Consider the following 21595-nt stretch of genomic DNA (forward strand, 5'->3'; position numbering starts at 1 on the left):
CGTGGACTTTTACTTTTACTAGACAATTCGCGAAACAAAACAAAAATGGAAATCCTCGCTTTAGCCTAAACCACGGTCTGGATCAAAGTGATCGAGCTTCGTTCCGTGGATCCTCAGTTAGGTCGCAAGTAGGAAAATCCTTTGACCTTTGGAGGGGAAATCCGATGACCTACGAATCCGGTCATCGAACTTTCGAACCTGAGTTCGTGTACTCCAGCTATGCTCTCGGCATGACATTGGGAATCTCCTTGTGTCTTCCACAACAAGCCATCTCCCCCTTTCATTACCGAACCTATTCGGATCTCTGAGAAGAATCTCGAGAGGTGACACTCGATCACTTGAGTCATGAAAGCGGATGTTGTATGCGAAAGCAGAATAAAAGTTGCATGAAATCTTGTACCAAAGATTGTATGGCATAGAACATATGACGGAAAGCATGTCGACTGATCGTTTCATTAGAACGGCACAATATTGATAAACAATAACAATAAATAATTAACGTGAACTTATCTAATTATATGTACAGAAATGTCTTATTTTCGATTTTAATTGTTATTTATATATACAGAAATGTAACCACGTTACACAGTGAGTGGCCTCTGTATGAATGAAACCGGCAACCGTGAATGAAAATTGATTTTAATTATATCAACAATAAGCCCCCGCAGCCGTACAGGAGTGAGATATCCGACAGCGCCAATTATGAGGATCATGATCAATATGACCAGACGAAATTGAATCTTACGTCGCGCGCTAATCGATAGGTTACATTTACTCCCCTCTGTGTTCCTTACTAGATAGTTAGTTGTGATATTAAACATAAATCTACTAATAGTGACTTGCAAACGGCAAACAAGAATATGATCCCGTGATAGATTGGCTGAAAAAGGTACCAGGTCATTGACAAACAAAATTCATCACTTCATTGTGGTGCCTATCAACGGGAGCGTATTGAGTCTTAATCCGAACCTTAAAACAACAATAAAGTGAGTGAGTACCTAGTGAGATCTGGAAACTGGAACAGGAACAAACACGGCAGGGAGTCTCTTGGGTCGTTTTTCTGTTTCCAGGGAGTGTGTGCTATTTTGTTGAAACCCCGGGAAGTGTGTGAAAACAAGCCTCAACAGCGTTGTGAAGAACCCAAAGTAAGGAAAGCATAAAAAGGATAACAAAACAACACTGGCGTTTCGAGACTCGAAAGCATCCTCAACGCTTTAGTGACCAGATAGAAAGAAAGCGAACAACACAGACGTCCGTTTTTTTTCCAAAGAGCTGATCCCAATCGTCACGTGAAAGTTTACGCAAAATAAAGTGAGGGCCGTATGTGAATCTAGCAGAGTTTTACCGAATTCAGTGTTTTTTTTTTTGAAGAAAAGTGCAATACGGGTCCTAAAGTGAGTAAAACCCTGACCAAAGCCGCGAAGTGAACCTTGGCAACCTCGTGTGCAAAAAGTGCGTTAGATCGGTTGATCGGAAAACAGTTCCCGTGTTCCGGTGCGTCGGCTGTCGAGCGGGCCCGAAGAAAACGGCATTACGATTCATTTCGAAAAAGTGGCCTCAATCGGCGGCAACACGCTGAATTTCACGGATTTGGGGAGCCCCTACGAGGGCTCCCCCAGCACACCGCAGTCCGGGATGGACGCCCCGGATGCACCGCACACGCCAAAGTACCTCGATGGTGGAGCGACGGCTGGGGCGGCCGTTCCCGGCAAGTCAGCCTTCGTCGAGCTGCAGCAGCATGGGTTAGTGTTTTTCTGTTAAAATTCCTAAGAAGTTATATTTAAAAAAAAAAAGAGAATGAAATCGAAGTTTGCATTTATGTTTGAGGAATCAGTAGCAGTAGTTTCCAAGAGTGCAACTGGTGAACTGTTTTTAAAGTCAGAGAATATCCTTACCAACATGAGTTTCAAATGTTCACGCGTAGGGTAATATTATTTGGCATCAATATTCCATGACCGACGCACAGGTTCTAATATAAAATATTGCTAGTCGTCCTTCCAATAGGTGATTTGTGATTAATTAAACAGTCTTTAGAATACCGCGCGCCGCGGTGTCGAATGACTATCAGTTAAATTGATAGAAATGCAATTTTCTTTTCAACAAAATCACTCAAACTCTTAAACAATGGAAGTATTATCGCAAGGAGTTCATTTTACTTATGCAAAAACTGAATACAATGGATTTTCAAACTGACTTTACCGCTCTATAAAAAAGGGTTTCAAATCGGCCGTAGCCGCAACATCGGATTTTGGAAGAGTTGAAATGTGTTTATGCGGGTCGAGATATTTTCGTTTTTAGCTAAATCAGAATGAAAATTAAAATCCAAATCGAAAAGTACACGGTGGAAAGTCATATTTATTCTGAGATTCTAAATCAATTTTTTTTTTGTCAAAGTGGCCGCTTTTTATTTTTATCTACGTTAGGCAAATAGAAATTTTGCTGCAGCATTTTGGAATAATTTTTTACTTTTCTACAAAAAATGAGTACTTTTTGAAAAGATTTGTAATCGTTTATGATAAAAATTCGTGCCGAAACCATACAAAATCAACAAAGCTGTTGTTTCATAGATGAGGCATGCTCATTTTGGTGGAACTTATAAACTTATCCAATGTAAAACTCTCTCAACGACTTAAAAAAAAGTTTTAAGCATGGTCATCCTAATGAACAAAATTTGATGCCTGCTCAGTGGTCGGCGACTTAATCAGATCAATTTGACATTTAAGCGCCTTTTTTCTTTTTTTTCTGTTTTCCACTCCTGGATACTTATTACTTCCTGAAATAAAAGTTTAGTTTTTAAACAATCTCTTCTACAATCCGCAACACGGTTCTTTGTACTTTGTATAAATTTGGGTTGTGAAACGAGGTATTCAAGCATATTTCGTTTCATATCCGAGCAAAATTTTTGAATCTTCGAAGTTTTTAATTTGTATTATATTGTACTTTTCTTGAATAACTAGATTCACCTGCACATTTCTTCAAATGTAAAAATAAAAAAAAAAATGTGTGTTCACACCTTGTTTTGTACGTTCTTGAATTATTTGTTTACACATATTACCTGCTTTGCAATGTGACGACGTTTGCTTAGCGAAATTTTAGTCGGCGTCCACACTAGACTGTAGAATATTCCAAATCGTTGCAAGATTAGTTCGGAGAAAAGGTCCAAAACCGCCAAAACTAAGATATATGCCCGATTCAAGACCCTAGTGAAACATTTTCCCAGATACTTTTGTAGCAGTCTGTTTTAATGTCCGTTTTCTTCAGTTATTACAAAAGTTCAATTTTTAACGAAATGATGTCCATTTTATAACTGGTTTTGGACAGATACCGAATAGATTTTGTATGAAATTGTTGAAAATTTCGCTTTATTTCGAATAATCTTATCATTTATTTTTAAATAATAAGATTATCCTTCCAGTTTTAATGTATTTGCTATTTTTAATAACTCGAGTACTCAAGAAAAGCCGATGTCGCAGAGACCGAATATCACTATTCCGGAATAGGTTTCATACAGCTCAGCTTTTTGAAACTTGATTCTAGAATAGAATGAAAATTGACAGTGCACAGATTTTTTTCCCATTAAATTTAAACTTACAATTAACAAACTACATCATCTCTGCCAGTCTTTCCTGGAAGACTTCCTCGTTGTAAAATAGAACCCCGCGATTGATCTACAAAAAAAATATTATGTGTATAGCACCAAACCGAATAGCGACAGTAGGACTAGCGACGCATTTTTACTAGCGGGATTCCTGTCATTCGTAGGTTTGTTTTTCTTTTTTAAGTCCAGTAGGCGATTTTGATGTAGTACTCGAACATTGTTTATGTTATTTACTGTACATTTTCCTTAGGCCATCAATCGCATGCTCCAAGTCTCCTAGGAAACTCGCGCTGCGTCGTTATTATTTTCAACGTCGCGACGTATGCGACGTGTCGCTAGTAGGCAAAGCTGCTTTGATTATTAGCGCTCATATTTTGGATTTTTTCTGCATGCATAATATTATCAAAGCCATACTTCAAGAATTACCTTAAAATATCGAACGTATTCAAGCTCCATGATGTTTTCATTTGTTTTGTTTCCTAATTCAAAATGACACGATTGCTTTGATAAGTTAATTCCGTTAGAGCAAGTTCACTGGTGTTGAGAAAAGTGGTAGAAATTTTGTCACTTTTTGCACATTTCAAAAATTTTGCTATGCAGAAAAATTTTCAAGATCTGTGGCCTTCAAGTTTTTTAACAACACGTGTTGTAGTTTCGCATGCTGTGATGAAAAATAGCAATATTTCTATCACATACGGCTAGAATATAAACTGTGCTGTAAAAAAATACAACGCCCAAGGATCTTGAAAACATTTTTGCATGGTAAAATTTTCAAAATGTCGAAATTTCTACCACTTTTTCCCAACACCAGTGAACTCGCTCTCAGTACTCATTGTCAAGAGGCGTACAAAATTGACGGTCAGAGAAAAAAGCGAAATTGAAAAGCGAAATAAGAGATTGACGAAATTTTTGTATGCAAAATCTAGCATATAAACTTCATTTAGGTATAATAAAATTGATCAAAATATGACCATTAAACAAGTTCACATTTCGTTTTTTTATTACAGATCAAAGCCGAAGGTGGGTTGTTCTTCATGCATTTTCAAGTATTTCTGCTAAATTTGAGATCTATTGAACTAATCTCTGTTCTGCGCAATAAGGTTTTGTGAAAAAAGTCTATTTTTCTTGAAAATATTATTATCAGGGTTCTATTTAGCAAGCCACTGCACCAATCTAGCTGTACTAAATTAATAGTGCTCAGAAATGAAGAGATAGACATTTGATGTCTTGGGCAATATTGTCCGATTTCATAAGGAGTATATTTTGGTATACAATTTACTGTCAAGGGGTCCACCAATAGCGAGATAAAAATGCCAACTTTTTTGTTATTCAAATTAGAGCTTTGATGTCTTGGACAAAGTTGTTTATCTGTTCAAAATATCTACATAAATTTGTCAAATGTGTCAAAGTTCTAATATATTACTCTAAGAAGTTACGACGGGCTTGAAATATAGCTCAGTTGGCAAGTCTGTTGTCTCCTGAGCAGATATCCGCGAGTTCAAGCCCAAGAGTAAACATCGAACACAGTTGTACCGGATAAGTTTTTCAATAACGATCCGCCAACTGCAACGTTGATAAAGTTGCGAATGCTATAATGATGGTAAAACGACTATAATCGAAACGAAAAAAAAACTCTAAGAAGTTACAGTGAATGTAAAAATATTTTTAAAAAACTGAAACGTTGTAGATTGAATAAAATGGTGACAAATTTTTTTCTATAACATTTTTGCTTGAATAATGTATATCTGAACAATTGTGAAAGAAATGTAGGTACTAATACGGAATGGTCGCTTGGGAATCCGGAATCGGAACCTTCTGCCACCGAAGTTCCTGGAGATGATTTGTTTTTTTCCCACATGCACATGATATTTCTGAGATATAGAATGTCGAACATAATAGTTTATCGGCTAAGATTTCGTAGCGCTTTTTAATGTATTGAGAGATTAAGTTTCCATTTAAAAACAGATTTATTTTTAACTCCTGTTAACTAAAGTTGCCAGATTGCCCGGTTTTATCCGGGTTAACCCGGATATTTAGTACAAAACAAACAGTCCGGCCCGGCCCGGTTGCCCAGATTTCATTGAAAAATGCCCGGATTTTGCCCGGATTTATTCTCTTTATTTGGCAAATTACAAAAAAAAAAACAACGGACGCCTCAAAAACGAAATTTTTGGAGCAAGTTTTGTTTTTAATAACCATGAAAGGTTTTTTGGAAGCCTTAAATGCGATTAAAAATCCTTCGATGAGTTTTGATGAAAAAATTTTTTTGCATTTATTTTCTTGATTTTTTTGAGTAATTTATGTGTTTTTAAAAAAAAATTCCCGGATATTGCTAGATTTATGGTCGCCACTTTTGAAATCAAATGCCAGGATTTTGCTAGATTTTTATAAATAATTGCCCTGTTTGTCCGGTCCGGATTCGTGCTGCAAAAATTCTGGCAACTTTACTGTAAACTCGGTTTGAGTTTTAAGTTTAAACCTTGTTTTTAAGTATTTACAATAGGGTCAAATAATGTCAAACAACAAACCAATAAATATATTTCCAGCTGAATATTCACTTAAAGAGTTCTTTTATCATCAAAATGTATCATTAACAATTTATTTCTTTTGAAAATCCTGCAAAAATATTTTAAATTTAAATCTAGATTTTTTAAAGAACGCAATATTCAAACACAATTTAGTTTTTTTTCAATAACGTTATGTGTTTCAAACTGACGCTGATTGAATATGAAATGGGAAAATAAATAAACAATGATTTTTTTTAAATATAAACTTCGAGCTAAATCTGAATAGATTTTCAAGTGTTAATTTCGAATCTGAATTCTGCATTTTCAACCTGAATGAAAAATTTTAATTCCTGAATTGAAATCGATGTCTAAATACTAATTCCAGTTGAAAAGTTTTAAAATTCTTATCTTAAATACCGAATTTTGTAACAGAATTCTTAATCAGAGGTCTTACATTTGAATTTTGAATTTATAGTTTTCAAAATGAATTCTTTCTTCAATTATTTGTTCGTTATTCAACTCGTGAATCTGAATGAATATTCCGAATGATGAAACTGTTTCTGGTATTTCCACTGGGAATCACCACTATGGAACTTTTTCAAGTTTAAACTCTGCAGTAGAATTAGGGGTTAAAAAATCTAAATCTAATCCTAAAAACGATTTGGTATTTTGAATATTTTTCATATTCCGAAATGATGAGATCCTAACATGAAAAGGGGATCTAATTTAAGTTTAAAATGTGAATCCAAGATTCAAATCATGATTTTGTCCCAACGATGATTCGAATTGCAAATCAAGAATTATAAACTGGGTACAGGATCCAAAATCCGATCACAATTTCAATAATTATAATCAAATTTGGAACCAGAAAATTCGAAATGATTATAGCCTAAGCTAACCATTTATTTATCCTCTCTTGTCCGGGCCGGTTAAACTCAGAACTGACTGATTGTCACTTAATTTTGCATACATACGCAATATATCTAGCTAGCTTTGCTGAAAACTTTCATAAATTCCATCCACGCAAACAAAAGTTATTCACAATAGAATTTGTAGCATGAATTTCTAGTATAGTTCTCTAATATCTATCAACATGTGAGAATTATTAGAAAAAACCTTAGCAAAATTGTTAAATCATTTTTGTAATTTCGGATAGTTTTCGAAAAACGTTCAGGTTCATTGATCTTAAATTTGAGAATCCTTTAGAAGTATTTTTAACTACAGAAACTGAATATAACTGAAAGGAAACATAAAATTTGATAGGTTTCCAGAATTTTTGTTTACTAAACTAGAATAGTTTTTGAATAGTTTTTGGTATAGCACGTAGATTTGAAGAAAAATTGTTTAGAGAGTCCTGGAAGAGGTATCTCGTTTAATTTCCAGTATCTGCTTTCGAGAAATTTTCACTAAATTGCACATAATCTATGTTCATTTTGAAGAACAGAATTGAGTGAATTTTTTGTAAGTGTGTGTGTTAGTGTTTTTTACATATAAAACCTTCTTTATTTATTGAAGGCCGAAGAAAATTCGAAATCCTCACAAATAGTCACTTGGAGTTAAACAAACACGAAGGGAGGAAACAGGTAGAGAAATAAAATCCAAATTTCCAATAAATTGGAACAAAAAGGACAAATTTTGTTCCAATTTATAGGAAATTTGAATTTTTTTTATCCGCTTCTCCTTCCTCCTGCACCAAAAATTGCATTCAATCTTTATTGCACAGAATCGCGAAATCGAGTTATTTAATTTCAATTACTTGAAAACACTGTATAAAAAATCCTATTTGCTATAGTTTGATTTTAGTTCTTCCAACTGTTTGAATTTAACAGTAATTTATAAAATTCTATAATTAAATCCACAAACTTTGTTTATTTCCTCCTTTGGAATTTTCGCCAAAATCGAAGGCGGTGGTGTTGGCAAAAAGTAGAAATTGATATTAGTTCCAACATGAAATCTGCAGTAAACCTGAAAAAAAAGAGTTTTTATAAAGTTTTACAAAAATATACCTTAGTTCATATTTTTTCGTTTGGATTTTAGTGTTAACATACTTTTACTGGACTTAGCTTAACTCTCAAAAATTAACAAATTTCTGGAAATAGTTATCAATACCTTTTCAAAACAAGCAAAGTGAGCTAACGACTCATAAATTCAACTAAAAACATCTAATAGAAATTTTTGCTATCAAATATAAGACAACTGATTCAATAAAAACCGTCTAAAAGCGCTAATATAACTCGCTTCGATTTCATCGAATCACAACATCAACAATCAATTCCATGACAAAAGTCTTTGAAGGACATTTTGAGTTCACAAAAAAAGTGTTGATATTTCATTTTTTTTTAACATGTGATCTTGGCTATCGTATATGAATTCTATATTTGAACTCGGTAAAATTATTATATCGGAATGGTTTCCTTCCACGTTGCGAAAAGTTGTGTTGGTAGTATTCCCTATGATATGTCTTCGCTAGATAGGTCTACATTCCAATTATGAGAACGCACACGCACGGCAAAGATGGCGCACCGATCGATACAAAAAGGCAACACCGCGAGATAGAGGTGGCATCATTAAAAATTTTATGATGTCTTATTTGGACTCAGGCTCGCAGCAGCAAAAGGCAAACATGAAACTCGATCTTGAGTACCTATTTCTTTTTTTTTTTAATTCGGGAGCTCGCTACGCAAAGTCGCTTCATTGAATGCTGTACACAAAAGCTATGTTGATTTACTCGGATATCATCTCGAGGATAGACTCCAGCACTTTTTTTTTCTCCTCTATGAATATACACAAATGTGATTATATTGATAAATATTTACCTGGATCGCTTCGGGAGGATAAGTGTCTGAATAAGTGTTTTCGGTTGTTTGTGAATAGATTTGATGGTTGAAATTCTCCATTTGTTTGCTCGGGTGCTGCTTGCTGTTTGCTTGCCAACAAACGTCGAGGATTATGATGTTTATTGTTGTTTGTTTGTTTGTTTGCCAGCCTTCACGCAAAGGAGGCAAATAAATCTGGCTCCTCTGATAGAGGCTATAAAACCACTTTAACACCATGAAGTTTTATTTGTCTGATTTATTGATACCCGATTCTCGATGCCCCCGGAATTCGTGCCCTTTGCTTCAGCCGGCTGTGCCGATATGGCAAGGGATGGAAAGTGAGCTATTTTCCGTTTACGACTCTCGGTCGGAATTGATTTATAAACACTTACCCTGCAGTAACCCTTTCGTGCAGGAGCTTCGTTCAGTGTTCTGAAAAATCCTAATCACAAAATTCTAGCTATACAAAGCTATGATGAACTGAGCCAAGGATTGGTGAATCGAGGTGAAGTACTGGAAGGCGCTTTTTCTAGTCCCATGAAGAACGAAGCACGTGCTCTTGCACTGTTTCGTTTGGAGCTCATAAAACATGCTACTATCCGTTTTATTGTACTTTATGATTTATTTATTGGGGCTCTCTATAAAAAGGATCCGGCTGGGGAAGGAAATAGACACTAAAGCATATAATGTGATTTATCACAAAGGTTTTTTTTTGTTTGAAAATGCAAAATTGTGAAGAATGGAACGACATATAAAATGGGTTCTCAGTGAAAATATAAGCTTATCAGCTGTTTCAATAATGTTTTTTTTTTCAAGAATTAACCCACGAAACAATATTTTTTCTGAAAACTTAAGAAATGCAAAAAAAAATTAAGCTTCGCTTGTTTGACTACTCATATTCAACTGAAATAATTGAACCCAAAATGCTTTACTAACATTATTTTGAAAACAATGTACCGTAAACTGAGGGATAAACTGGATAACATGCCGCTATTAAGCCTACCCCCATTCTGATTCTGATACCGTAAACTGGGGGAACTTTGATCAACGGGGTAACTTTGATCATCATGTTTTTTTTTGCAGATAATCATCATTGATTAAATTAAAAGTTAAAATATCTGAAAACTGTTTGCAACGTTTGAAAGTCAATAAATTGACTTACAAATAAGCTGAATTTGGTTTTTATTAGAAGATTTTTAATTTTACTTAAAATGTAATTTTAAAATCTTAAAATATCTGGTTTTTCGAAGACTCACAAACAAACATCACTCCTGATCAAATTTTTGCATTTAGGAGCAAATGGGTTATTTATGTGAAAGTTCAACTTGTTTTCTTTGTTAAAGTTTAGTTAAAGTGCTATTTTTATGGTCATTTGGTGATAATTTTTGGACATTGATAGAAAAACGGTGATTTTCCATGAGAAAGCCCGTATAGTAAAAATGGTTAAAAACCTATCAAATGGTTTAATTTGAAGAAAAAAAATACATAGGAACAGTGTGAGGAACTTTGGGAATTACATGAAGGCAAAATTTCATTTGTTTTTGAGGCCGAAAAAATTGAGAAATGTTTTTAATTTTTACCCCTAGATGTATGCAGCAACATTGTCCATTAGACTAGTTCACTTTTCGGCTTTTTTCGCTGATCGCAACGCCACTTACAGGGTTTATCCTCATTCATTTTCAAGTACTCTGGCCAAATTTGAGCTCATTTGAGTAAGTTTCCGGCGTGCGCTAGGAGTTTTATTGAAAAAAGTCCATTTTTCTGAAAAATTTTCGTAGATGTGTTCTAGCAAGCTGTTGTTAATATAAAATGATAATTTTATAGTGCTCGGTGATTGGTATGACAAGCATTCGTATAGACCCGGTTTAGATAATTGACTAAATCGAACCGAAAAAATTTAAAAATTCATAAACTACCAACTTTTACAGAAAATTTACTTACAAGTTGAGAGCTTAAAATCAGTAGTAAATAGAAAAATAATATTTTCGATATAAAATTTTCATAAAAAGATAGCCTTATTTATAACCTTTAATTTATAACCTTTAATTTGATGTATAACACTTAATGATCGAGAGTGCTAGCCAAGTTATTCAAATATCTATGCAACAAATTTGATTTGAAAAAATATTTTTCATTCAAGTTTACTCCACACCAACTTGTGCACAAGAAAGGATATTTTATTCAATCAAGTACCCCATGACGGGGCCAGGAGTTAAAAAAGCGCGCGCTTTGATCAAGTTGTAAGCAAGTCCTCTTGATGCCACGTTTTGCAGGTTGCATGATGCTAAAACTTGAATGGAGACAACATTATGATTCAAAGAATGTGATGTGAATGTTTGAATATCTTTGCTTGTACTGTTGCGATAATTAAGTGTTATACATCAAATTAAAGGTTATAAATAAGGCTATCTTTTTATGAAAAGTTAATAACGAAAATATTTTTTTTCTATTTACTACTGATTTTAAGCTCTTAACTTGTAAGTAAATTTTCTGTAAAAGTTGGTAGTTTATGAATTTTTAAATTTTTTCGGTTTGATTTAGTCAATCATCTAAAACAGGTCCATACGAATGCTTGTCATACCAATCACCGAGCACTATAAAATTATCATTTTATATTAACAACAGCTTGCTAGAACACATCTACGAAAATTTTCCAGAAAAATGGACTTTTTTCAATAAAACTCCTAGCGCACGCTGGAAACTTGCTCAAATGAGCTCAAATTCGGCCAGAGTACTTGAAAATGAATGAGGATCAAACCCTGTAAGTGGCGTTGTGATCAGCGAAAAAAGCCGAAAAGTGAACTAGTCTATTGTCCATCTTTTGATTATAAATGTTTTTGAACGTTAGAAAAATCAGTTTAGTCCTAACAAAAATTACTGTTACTAATGTTTATGCCTTCTGTGCTAAATGGCACCATAATAATGATTTTGAAGATGTTGAGGCTCCTTAGGCACCATAGTGATCAAAGTTACCCCGAAAATCTAAATCTGGTTTTGTAGCAAACATTTAATTATACCCACCAATGTCGTTTGGATTTACTGCAACCAATTATCATGTTTTTTACTCATCACCCGAGTAAGTGTTTTAAAACTTTTAGGTATTACGAAAAAGCAACCCCTTCCAAAATATTCAAAAATGAATGAAAAAAGCGATCAAAGTTCCTTCAGTTTACGGTAATTCTTTGATGAATTGGAAAAAAACATAATGAATACATCGCCAATGGTAGCTATTACGTGATTGATCGAGACCATATATTTTAAACGAGGGTCAAAAGAATGCAGCTTGGGATAAGCAATTCATTATCAATGCATAAAACTTATGCTCTCCCTTTAGAAAATGATCAATAACAACGCCGGCCAAGTCCTAGTAGTCAATCAGGGATAAAGAAATGATTGTTTGTATAATACTTTCTAGTATCAACAATGAACCTGTCATTCCAGTTTTGTTCAAAACTTTATTGAAAAATTCTGAAACAATCATTAGTCTGTTTCACCAGCCGTAGAAACCGTCTATACGTCTGCGAATCTATATTCAAGTATCTCAGGAATGGGTTGTGTTAGTAAAAGAGAGGTTATAGATTAGGAGTCATTTTTGGTAAATGATGCGATCTTCGTTTTACCTTCACCTCCTCTGTTCCCAGACATTTCCTGAGGAAATTCGTATTGACATGTGCTAAGCGTTTTTTATTTGAATTTTATGAACCCTCAATTAATTAGGAAAGCGACCATTCGAATTTCCCCCAACCTAGGTGATTACCTTATTATAATCGCCAACACAGGACAGATTATCGAAAAGATTTTTAAAAAGAAATAAAAAGTAACACCAAAACAAAACAAGGTATGGAAAATCAATAAAATGAAGATGGCTCAATTTGAAAACATATTGAAATGTGAGGGACATTTGCAGAAAGTTGCTTTGAAAAACTTTGCGGTTCGTTGCCAATATAGTTCAAAACTATTCAGTGCTGAATTCTGCAGCTTTAAGTTTAGCCTTTCTACAAAGATAAATTTAATGATACTTTCTCTCGCAGTAAATAACTTATTTCTGATAGTTAAATATTTAATTGACAGATTTTTAAAAAAAAGTCAGATTTGATTGCAATCTAATTCAAAATGTTATTATAAATAGAGCATTTGAAAAAACCTACCTCCATATTGGTAAATTTTCAAATCTTCTTGCACAATAATTGTCACTAAGGATATAATTTTTGTCTGTAGAAACACAGTTGACTTTTTTTTTTACATTTTTCACCTTTATGAAAAGACACTTCTTGATTGTCTTATTTCGAGTTGCTCTGTGCTCGTAACTGATGTTCTTTATTTACTTTATTTTGCTAAAAAGCACAACTTGTTTTAAAAAATATACTTCGCTTAGTAAGATTCGTTAAAATGAAAATGACTTCTTGGGAGTCTTAAATTCGGTTTTCCAATGGTTACTTCATGAATATTCAATACCGATCTTAAGAAGCCTCTTTTGGAATCTGTATAAGAGGAAAAGAGAAAATCATATTTTTTTAAACGAACACAAACACATACAAGATCTCAACGAAACATAATGTTTCCGCGAAGAGATTCCTTTTTCGTAGCTCTAAGCTTACATCTTTCGAAGATATGATGGCTAGCATCTTATAAATGCTGAAACCACTAACCCACAGAAAGTGTATTAAGTACCCAAGCAACCAAAGGTCGCGTTTTATCTTAAAGCTGGAACTCCGAAGTTCACATATGGCTGAAAAAAAGATTCACGGGAGCTTCAGGTGACTCTTGTCACGTGAAAGTTACTCAGGAACTTCCATCGCCTTTTGAAAGGTTAAATTATTGTTAACGGATCCTCTAAGCGCTTTCAATGCAACTTCTTTCAAGGAGGTAATTACCTTTTAACTTCGCTTATTACTTTCTAACGCACCGTTAAGATACTTCTAGGTGTTTTAGAGAACCTATATGAGAATTCTACGCGGCATGTCAAAAATGTCTGCCAATTTCTTGTCCTGGCATTTGTTTTGTTTATATCAATTTTTACTTATATTTACAAATGGAATGCAAGAATTTTTCGAATTTTTTCTTATCAATGTTTAGATTTCGAATAATTTTTTGATGATGAGAATTTTTACTATTAATCATTAAGTGTACTGAAAGTCCATTAAACGAAATAAGGTACAATGTATTGACCAATTCGCTCAATCATCTCAAATGATATTGAGTTTAAATACTAATTATTACACTGGCAACGATTTATTGCTGGGTTGGTCGAGAGGCTGGTGAGTTTCATTGTAACCCAAGAGAGCTGCGGTTCAATTCTCAAGGCGTAAGTAGCTTTTGTAATCAAAATCATATAATTAAAATCAATGAGATAGACCAGATATGTAGAATGGTAACCTAGCAATCTGTCATCTGGTTGTCAGGGCAATCTGTCACCCGGATTTTTTTCGGTGCGCAGATGTTTTTTGACATACTCTTAGAAGCTGAATTGCATGCTCTTCAGCCACCTAAACGAACTTCAAAGTTGCTTTAAGAACTTAAATTTTGGGCTGGCAATCATTCTCTTCAGAAAGATACGAGAGCTTCTATGAAACCATTTTAAGGGAATTCTGGTTCCTTTGGTATGCTGTGACCGGGATTCGATCTCATGCCCGCTGGCTTAGAAGACTTGAAGGATATCATCTACGCCACGGGCTGCGGCTTTTAAGCTGTTGAAGCTTACAAATTTAACAAATTTGGTTTGCTCATCATTCCCTTGCAAAAATTGCATGACACCAAAATAGCTGCGATTTAAATTAAAATTTTTGAAGGAAAAATCGTTACGTAACGATGATCATACCCCCCCTCCCTCCCTTTTCTATGTCACAATTCGTAACGCTCGAGCTTACTCCCTCCCCCTCTGATAGCGTTACATAATAAATGGATGCCCCCTTAAACGAAATACATTGACAAATCCTATCCTTTGGATCTAATATTTCATATCATTCAGGCGCATAGCTAGGTTCTTGCATGGATTTTATTTTTCTATTGAATCGACAAAGATGTTGAAGTAATTGGTTGTTAGCTGTATTCCAAACGTAGTTTTTGCATAAGATGTGAAACAACTTCATAAAATAGAAGAATTCTGATCAAATGTCTTTCACCGAAAAAAAAAGAGAACATTTGGTAAAAATTCACAAAAAGAAGATTGCGTCCATTTCTTGATAGAAAAAGAACATTGTATCCCTAAGCTAGCAACCAAGCTTTTTTTTTTTGCTTGCGAAAAAAGTTATCCATTATTGTGTGGAATTTAGTGGATGCTGTAACAATTATGGGTCACTTTTGCCAGCTAAATTAAAAATTCTCGTTTAATTCGCTCAGTTTCATTTGGAAAATGTAAACTCGCCCTTTTGTGCTTATATGAGACCAATTTATTTTGTTGAAATCTATGAAATTTCTGCATAAGGGGCTTAACGTTTAAGATGTCAACCTTACAACATTGGAATTTTATGCGATAGTTCGACAGATAATGGTTAACGTATGATAAAAACTGTTCGAACAGCAACTTTACTGTTATCAAGTGCATACATAGTAATGCATAGTAAAATCTTGATTATATTACCGAATAAAATTTTTGTTTGTTCAAGTTTTTTTTCTTGATTTTTTTTATGCAAATGCCAATTTATAGCAAGGATGCTGAAAAAGTTCTGGCTACTTAACTTGAAGAATTATAATTTTCAATATTTATATTACTTTAGTTGAAAAAGTTAAGCAGAATATTTTCCATAAAATACTTAATGGTGCATAACTTGCAGATTTTCTGTGATATACAGTGTCAAATTTATTAAAAAGATGTATATTACGCAGGTTTTTGAATATTACAGCAAAAGTATAACAAATTATGTGAAAAAGTATTGGCTAAAAATGCAGGACAGCGTTTTATAGGTTCATTAGGTTCTACAACGAAAAAAAATAAATGGGAAAAAATCTGAAAGTAGACTGAAAACGTTTAAAAAACTCTTATTAAGAGGCATTCAAGGGTCAAAATCTAGATAAAGTAGAAGGAGTTATTCCACTGATCATACTGACAGGAAACTTAGAACAAATATTCGATCATTTTCTGGCTTATTTTTTTTGTCAACTTCAGCAGGTTCGCAATACCGAGGCTAGGTGGCGAAACCACCATTTTTCCGATACAAACTCCCTGTAGGAAAAATGTACCTGTTTAGTCCGATTTTATCGTCTGAATTGCCTTTTTTTTTTAGAAAGTTGGGTGGCACTTTCTAACTGGGATAACAATATTCTTCAAGTCGATTGATGCGCACTCTGGAATATTGCGAACTGTTGGAAAAATTATCTTAAAAATGAAATCGAGTGTACAGAATCAAAAAGTTTCGGGAATTCTTGGGAAACGAATGAAAAATTCTTGGATTCCCGAACTCAATAAATAGAGCTTAAGGAGTCAGATTCAGCTAGTAAAACGATTGTTTTTCTTTGATATATGGTTAAGACTTTTTTTTTGTTATAATAAATGTCTTAAGGATTGAATAAAAAAAATGTTTCTTCGTATCTTCGAAAAGTGGAATACGTCAGCGATTATTAGAAATAAAAAAAATCCAATAATAAATTGCTGCGCGAAGCATTGGAATTTAGAACTTCTATTTCGAAACTATAGATAGTGGTTAGTAATCAGAAAAGAATTGACACTATTTGAAACAAATGGGCAGTTATTTGAAAATTAACAAGATTTCATGAGTAACCTGAAGTTTAATAGATAGTGAAAAATTCTTCTCAATTTTGCCAGCTCCATCTGAATAATCAGGTCTTCCGATTAAAGGGGTCAATTGTCCGGGAAATTGCAATATTAATTACAAATCATATGAAAGCTAATTTAGAATAGGTTTTTCACTGTGTTAAATTCTATACTTTCTCCAAGTTTTTTGCGTGATTCAGAAATCAAATTTTTTTATTTGGTTCTCAAAATCTTTTTCTAACCTCGCAAAAAACGCCCAATTTCAATTGGTGCTGGTTGATATCAATAAATAAATTATTGTAAGCATTTTGGATCAGTAAACCACTGTTCACGTGTTGACAGGACTATGACCCACACCTGTGGAAAAACTGAAATACCATCCGTAGCTGTTACAGTTTTAAGCAGCCATCCAATTTATAGGTCACCATGAAGCATGAAATCCATTGGTCAGTTAAATGAAGAGCTGATTTCTGCAAGCCGGGTGGCCAAACTTAGAGAGTAAATAACTCACTGATGATCCCACCTTGCCCTAACCTAACACGGTACCGCACAAAATATAGACTCAGCCACACACTCGAACACAGCTAATGGTTTGCCGCCACCGTCTTAGAGTGCTAATAATTATCATTAGCAGTATTAATTATCGGTGGAAAATGGGTATGAATAAGTAACAAGTTCAGCTTCTTGCATGCCACCCAGTCGATTAAGTATTTGCCAGCCAGCCAGCAACTCGCTTCGGGGATTCAAATGGGAGAATGCTCAGCACGCGTATGATGGCACGATGCGGCGGGCAGAAACAGTTTAGGCAGAAATTTCATGAATCACGTGTTTTGTGAAGTGAGCGCGCGATCGCCGGAAGATGGCGGACAGACGCCAGCCGTCGCTATCGATTGCGTTGGTCATATATTTTCTAGTAGGGATAGCTCACATCGGCAAATGTCGGATCCGTCATCGTTTGTCAAGCAAGGTGGTCGGAAGCTGTGGCATTCCAGTGATTGTTTTTCTTCCAAAGTTGCGGGGTGGTAAATTTCAAATGAAACAATTACCAATGGAGTTACCTAGTATTTAGTTGGTTGAAAACCCTCTCCGTCCGTCGGCACCAATCTAATGCCTCAGCTAATGGCTTCGAGCAACATGCTCATCTGGCAGCACTGATTTGGTGTTAATTGTACCACCACCAACCATCTGGTTCCATTCCTGGCAGCCACGCCGCCTTCCCGCCGTCTTCATGTTAAATCGCGTATAATTAATTGCTTAATTGGACGAACATCGATTTTTTCAATGAGTGTGATAGCAATTTTTTTCTGCTGCTGATGCTAAGCTACTCTCTCGACCGATTATGTGTACTTACAAACTGCACATGTGTAGCTTACTGGGGATACATATGTACGATTGGGTGGCGATCTGTGATTTGAAAAAGGTGTCGGAAACCAGTGTGGTATTACTTGCTTGTTGCTCTGTCATGCTACCATCTATCATCAATCGATCATCGGGAATGTACCTGTGTTAGCTTGTATACATTCTTTGTGAAGTTTTACGCCACATTAACATAGATTGGAAGATATTGATCGTACACCAATATAATATGATTTGAAATCAAAACAAAACTACCAACAAAGTTTATCTTGAGCTTAATTGAACAAATTTGATAACTTTAAATATTTTAGTAATGTCTTATGTTTATGCTTATGCTAATGCTTACGCTTATGATACATACACAGTCAGATCTTGTCAGCATCCCGGTGAATAGTAAATGTACATTTACATGACTATTCATATTAACTCGGCCGGGCCCACTGTGCAGTATTGGACGCAGAGACAACTGGAACCAAGGGAGGAAGAAACGTGGACAACAGTACCATACATTTCCATGTTTTCAAAGTGTTTGAATGTTAACGGTGGAAGAACATTTGCTAAATTTACTGTGCTTCTTGGTGGTGACCCTTGTGAGTTCGTCCTTTTGTGGGCGGAAATTAGGTTTTCGATTGATAAATTGTAAATGTTTCAAATCTTGTATTGAACATTTATTTAGTCAATCTATTTGTTTCGGATTTTTGTGAACCATCATCTTTGGTCATTGACCTTGTACACTGTACAATGTACAGGGTGTTCAATAAGTTTGAATACACTTTTTAACCAAATGGTGTGGTAAAGCCTCTAACTTTTTTCAGCGTAATTTTGTGCTATTATCAGCCTTTTCACACCACACGTACTGGTACAGGCAAAAAATCAAATTTATTTACCAAAATAAATAGTTTACAGGTCACCTTATCTGCCTCCTTTGGTCAAATTCTCATGATCATTGATGATGTCGAGAATAATCAAGTACAGAATTCCTAAACTTGTCTTATATAAAATCTATTTTTTCGTATTATGTGTGAAATGTCGAAAAAGTAGCTACGTGGTAGCTGATTTTCATCAAAAAGCTGATCAATGTGATGAAACATGGAATAATTGCACATCGTAAAAAGATGAAAACCATTAAATAAGTGCTTGTGTAACTTTGAATTAAGTTTACACTGGTCATTAATGGATTTTGCATGTAATGGTTATTTTTATAAGTAATTTTACACAGAATAATACAGGTTTTTGGAAAAACTGGGCCAAAATGAAAAATTCCTTGCTCTTCATATATAGCTCTCATGGATTGGTTAGTTATATCATGCATGTTGTCGAGAATAAACAAATACAGGAAACCTATTTCGTTTCTTTATAAAAATCGTCAGCATTCTTATGGGGAACGAAATTTCAACAATAGAGGAGCGTGCCGCGTACGGTGGACTCGAGAAACCGCTGAAGCTCATATAATTGGTTTGAGGTAAACAAAATTCCTAGACAAAAGGTTTGAGTGACCTTTATCGAATTACCTTTCCATTTGAGTAAAATAAAATCTGTTCAGTTGATTTTGAATTACCGTTATTTTAATTTGTATTCGAACTTATTGAACACCCTGTATATAAGACCGTCGGGCAAAAACAAAGAAACATGCAATGATTTGTCACTATGCTTGGTCCACTTATTCAATAAAAAATAACAATTTCTTATACCAAACTTATCAAACTTCTAAAACTTAATTTTCACCGCGGTGGTGCGAACAAAAAAACACGTGCGATACCAACAAACCATCGCCTACTTTCCTCAATGTTTAAGTAATGTCTTTGTCTTATGTTTTAAACTCAGTAACAAAGTGTTATGTTTCATTCAGAAGCATTTTGCAAAAAAACAGCCCCGCTTTCTGAATATCGAAATGTTGTTCTTAAACAGCAATGGAAATGAATGATTTGTTTAATATAAGAATATTGATCACAGTGATTCGGAGATAACACTTCATTAGTTTTTCCACTTCAGTCAATTCCTTGTCCTTATTCTTTTGTACTTATCTAAACCGAAGCATTTAGAGTTTTTTTTTTCTTAAATTTTTGTTTCATCTCAGCTACCAAAACATTAACTGAAATAGATCATGAAATCATTTATTTAAAAAAATTTTTTATAACGTTAAAAATTTCAAAATGTGAAATTAACACGACAATTTGCCTTATTTGATTTTTTTCTTTCAAATTTGTCATCCAATTAAAATTTAAATAAAATGATGAGTTTAGTTAGTAGCTCTGAAGTTGAAGCGAATGAAAAATTCGGGATCACCCGCTCGTGATAAATTTTGCCATAAGACCACAAAGTAATGATAATCAAAAAACGAATGTTGCCTCTCCTTTTTATTACGTAGATTGAATTTCTTATTAGTTTTGCAGATAAATAGTCAACGAATTCAAACTGAAGGCTCAAAGAATATTTGGTGAGATTCGGACCAGAGAATGACAAGCGACAGCTGTATGAGTTTGACTTTGGTTTCATCAGTAGCTACTGTAAAATAATATGAAAATGTTCTGTGAAAACGAGCGAATCATAGTTCCAATCTAAGAAATATATTTTTCTGCGAATGTGAAGAAACATGATCATTTTCATTTCCCTGAAGAGATGATGCTCTTGTTCAATAATTTTTTCTTTGAATAATTTTTGTTTTTTTAACAAAATAATTTCCTGTTGCATTTCAGTCTGATCAGAAAACTTTTCTAAATTTTTGAAGTTGATGGATAATTCAAGAAAAACATGGAATTTAAAAGCAAGAAAGAACATAAGACGTAAATAACATGTTCTTCCATCACCTTCGAAATTTGATAACTGTCAGGTATTAAATGTATCAAATTCAAAAACATAACATTTCGTTACTATTTTTAATTTAATACTTGTACATTATGCCAAATTCCAATTCCCAAATTTTCTAAGTTTTTTTTTAATTTTGCGAGAATTTTACAAAACATTAAAATTTTATCTAAAGAAACTTCTTTAACCACATCTGCTCTAACGATCTTGAACATAACTTCAAATACTTTTGTTGCAACAGCTTGACATCTTATTCCTCGAAGCTAACAAAGGATGTCGTCAGCCTTTAGTATTTTATTTAAACAGTTAATCGGGTTGGGAATGAATAGAGTATTTAAGTTATAGAAGTAAATGTCAGAACTCCTGCCCTCCCCCCCCCCCCACCCCGCACCCGCCTCAAAAACAGCCGGTTACCATCTCAATCATCTTTTGGTCTTAAGATAAAACGGTTTCTAAACGTTTTATTCAGATGAGCTCGATTTAGGTAATAGAGATTGAAATTGCTTGGGATAAAATTTGGAAAGAAGGCCTTCATATTGTGGTGTAGCAGTAGGTTTTGATGTTTTGGATGCGGCGGCCAACGGCTCGGCAGGTCTATTATTGTATGTATTAAAAAAAATTATTTGCAAAAATAAATTCCACAATTTGGGATATTTTTTTAGTTAGATGTCTTTTAAAGTGAACATTTTTCATCATGAACTTCAATTTATAAATTTATTTAGTAAACAAATTTACTGGTTTATAGGCTTGTTTTGTTTCAATTATAGTCGTTTTAACATATTTATGTCATTCACGACTTATA

At 34.2% G+C, this 21595-nt stretch overlaps 1 protein-coding gene across 3 annotated transcripts in view; it reads left to right on the forward strand.

Moving 5' to 3' along the window:
- The first annotated feature begins 563 nt into the window (after positions 1 to 563).
- LOC129755048 (homeotic protein distal-less) overlaps positions 564 to 21595 on the forward strand; it is a 166390-nt gene continuing 145358 nt past the window's right edge. For 2 of the 3 annotated variants that reach the window (XM_055751353.1, XM_055751352.1), the window contains exon 1: positions 564 to 1742. In XM_055751353.1, coding sequence (XP_055607328.1) covers positions 1636 to 1742 — 107 coding nt within the window. In that variant the 5' untranslated portion in view covers positions 564 to 1635. The remainder of the gene's footprint in view (positions 1743 to 21595) is intronic. The other variant, XM_055751354.1, reaches the window with a different exon arrangement.

The sequence above is a fragment of the Uranotaenia lowii genome, chromosome 3 (assembly GCF_029784155.1).
Source record: "Uranotaenia lowii strain MFRU-FL chromosome 3, ASM2978415v1, whole genome shotgun sequence".
Classification (NCBI taxonomy): domain Eukaryota; kingdom Metazoa; phylum Arthropoda; class Insecta; order Diptera; family Culicidae; genus Uranotaenia; species Uranotaenia lowii.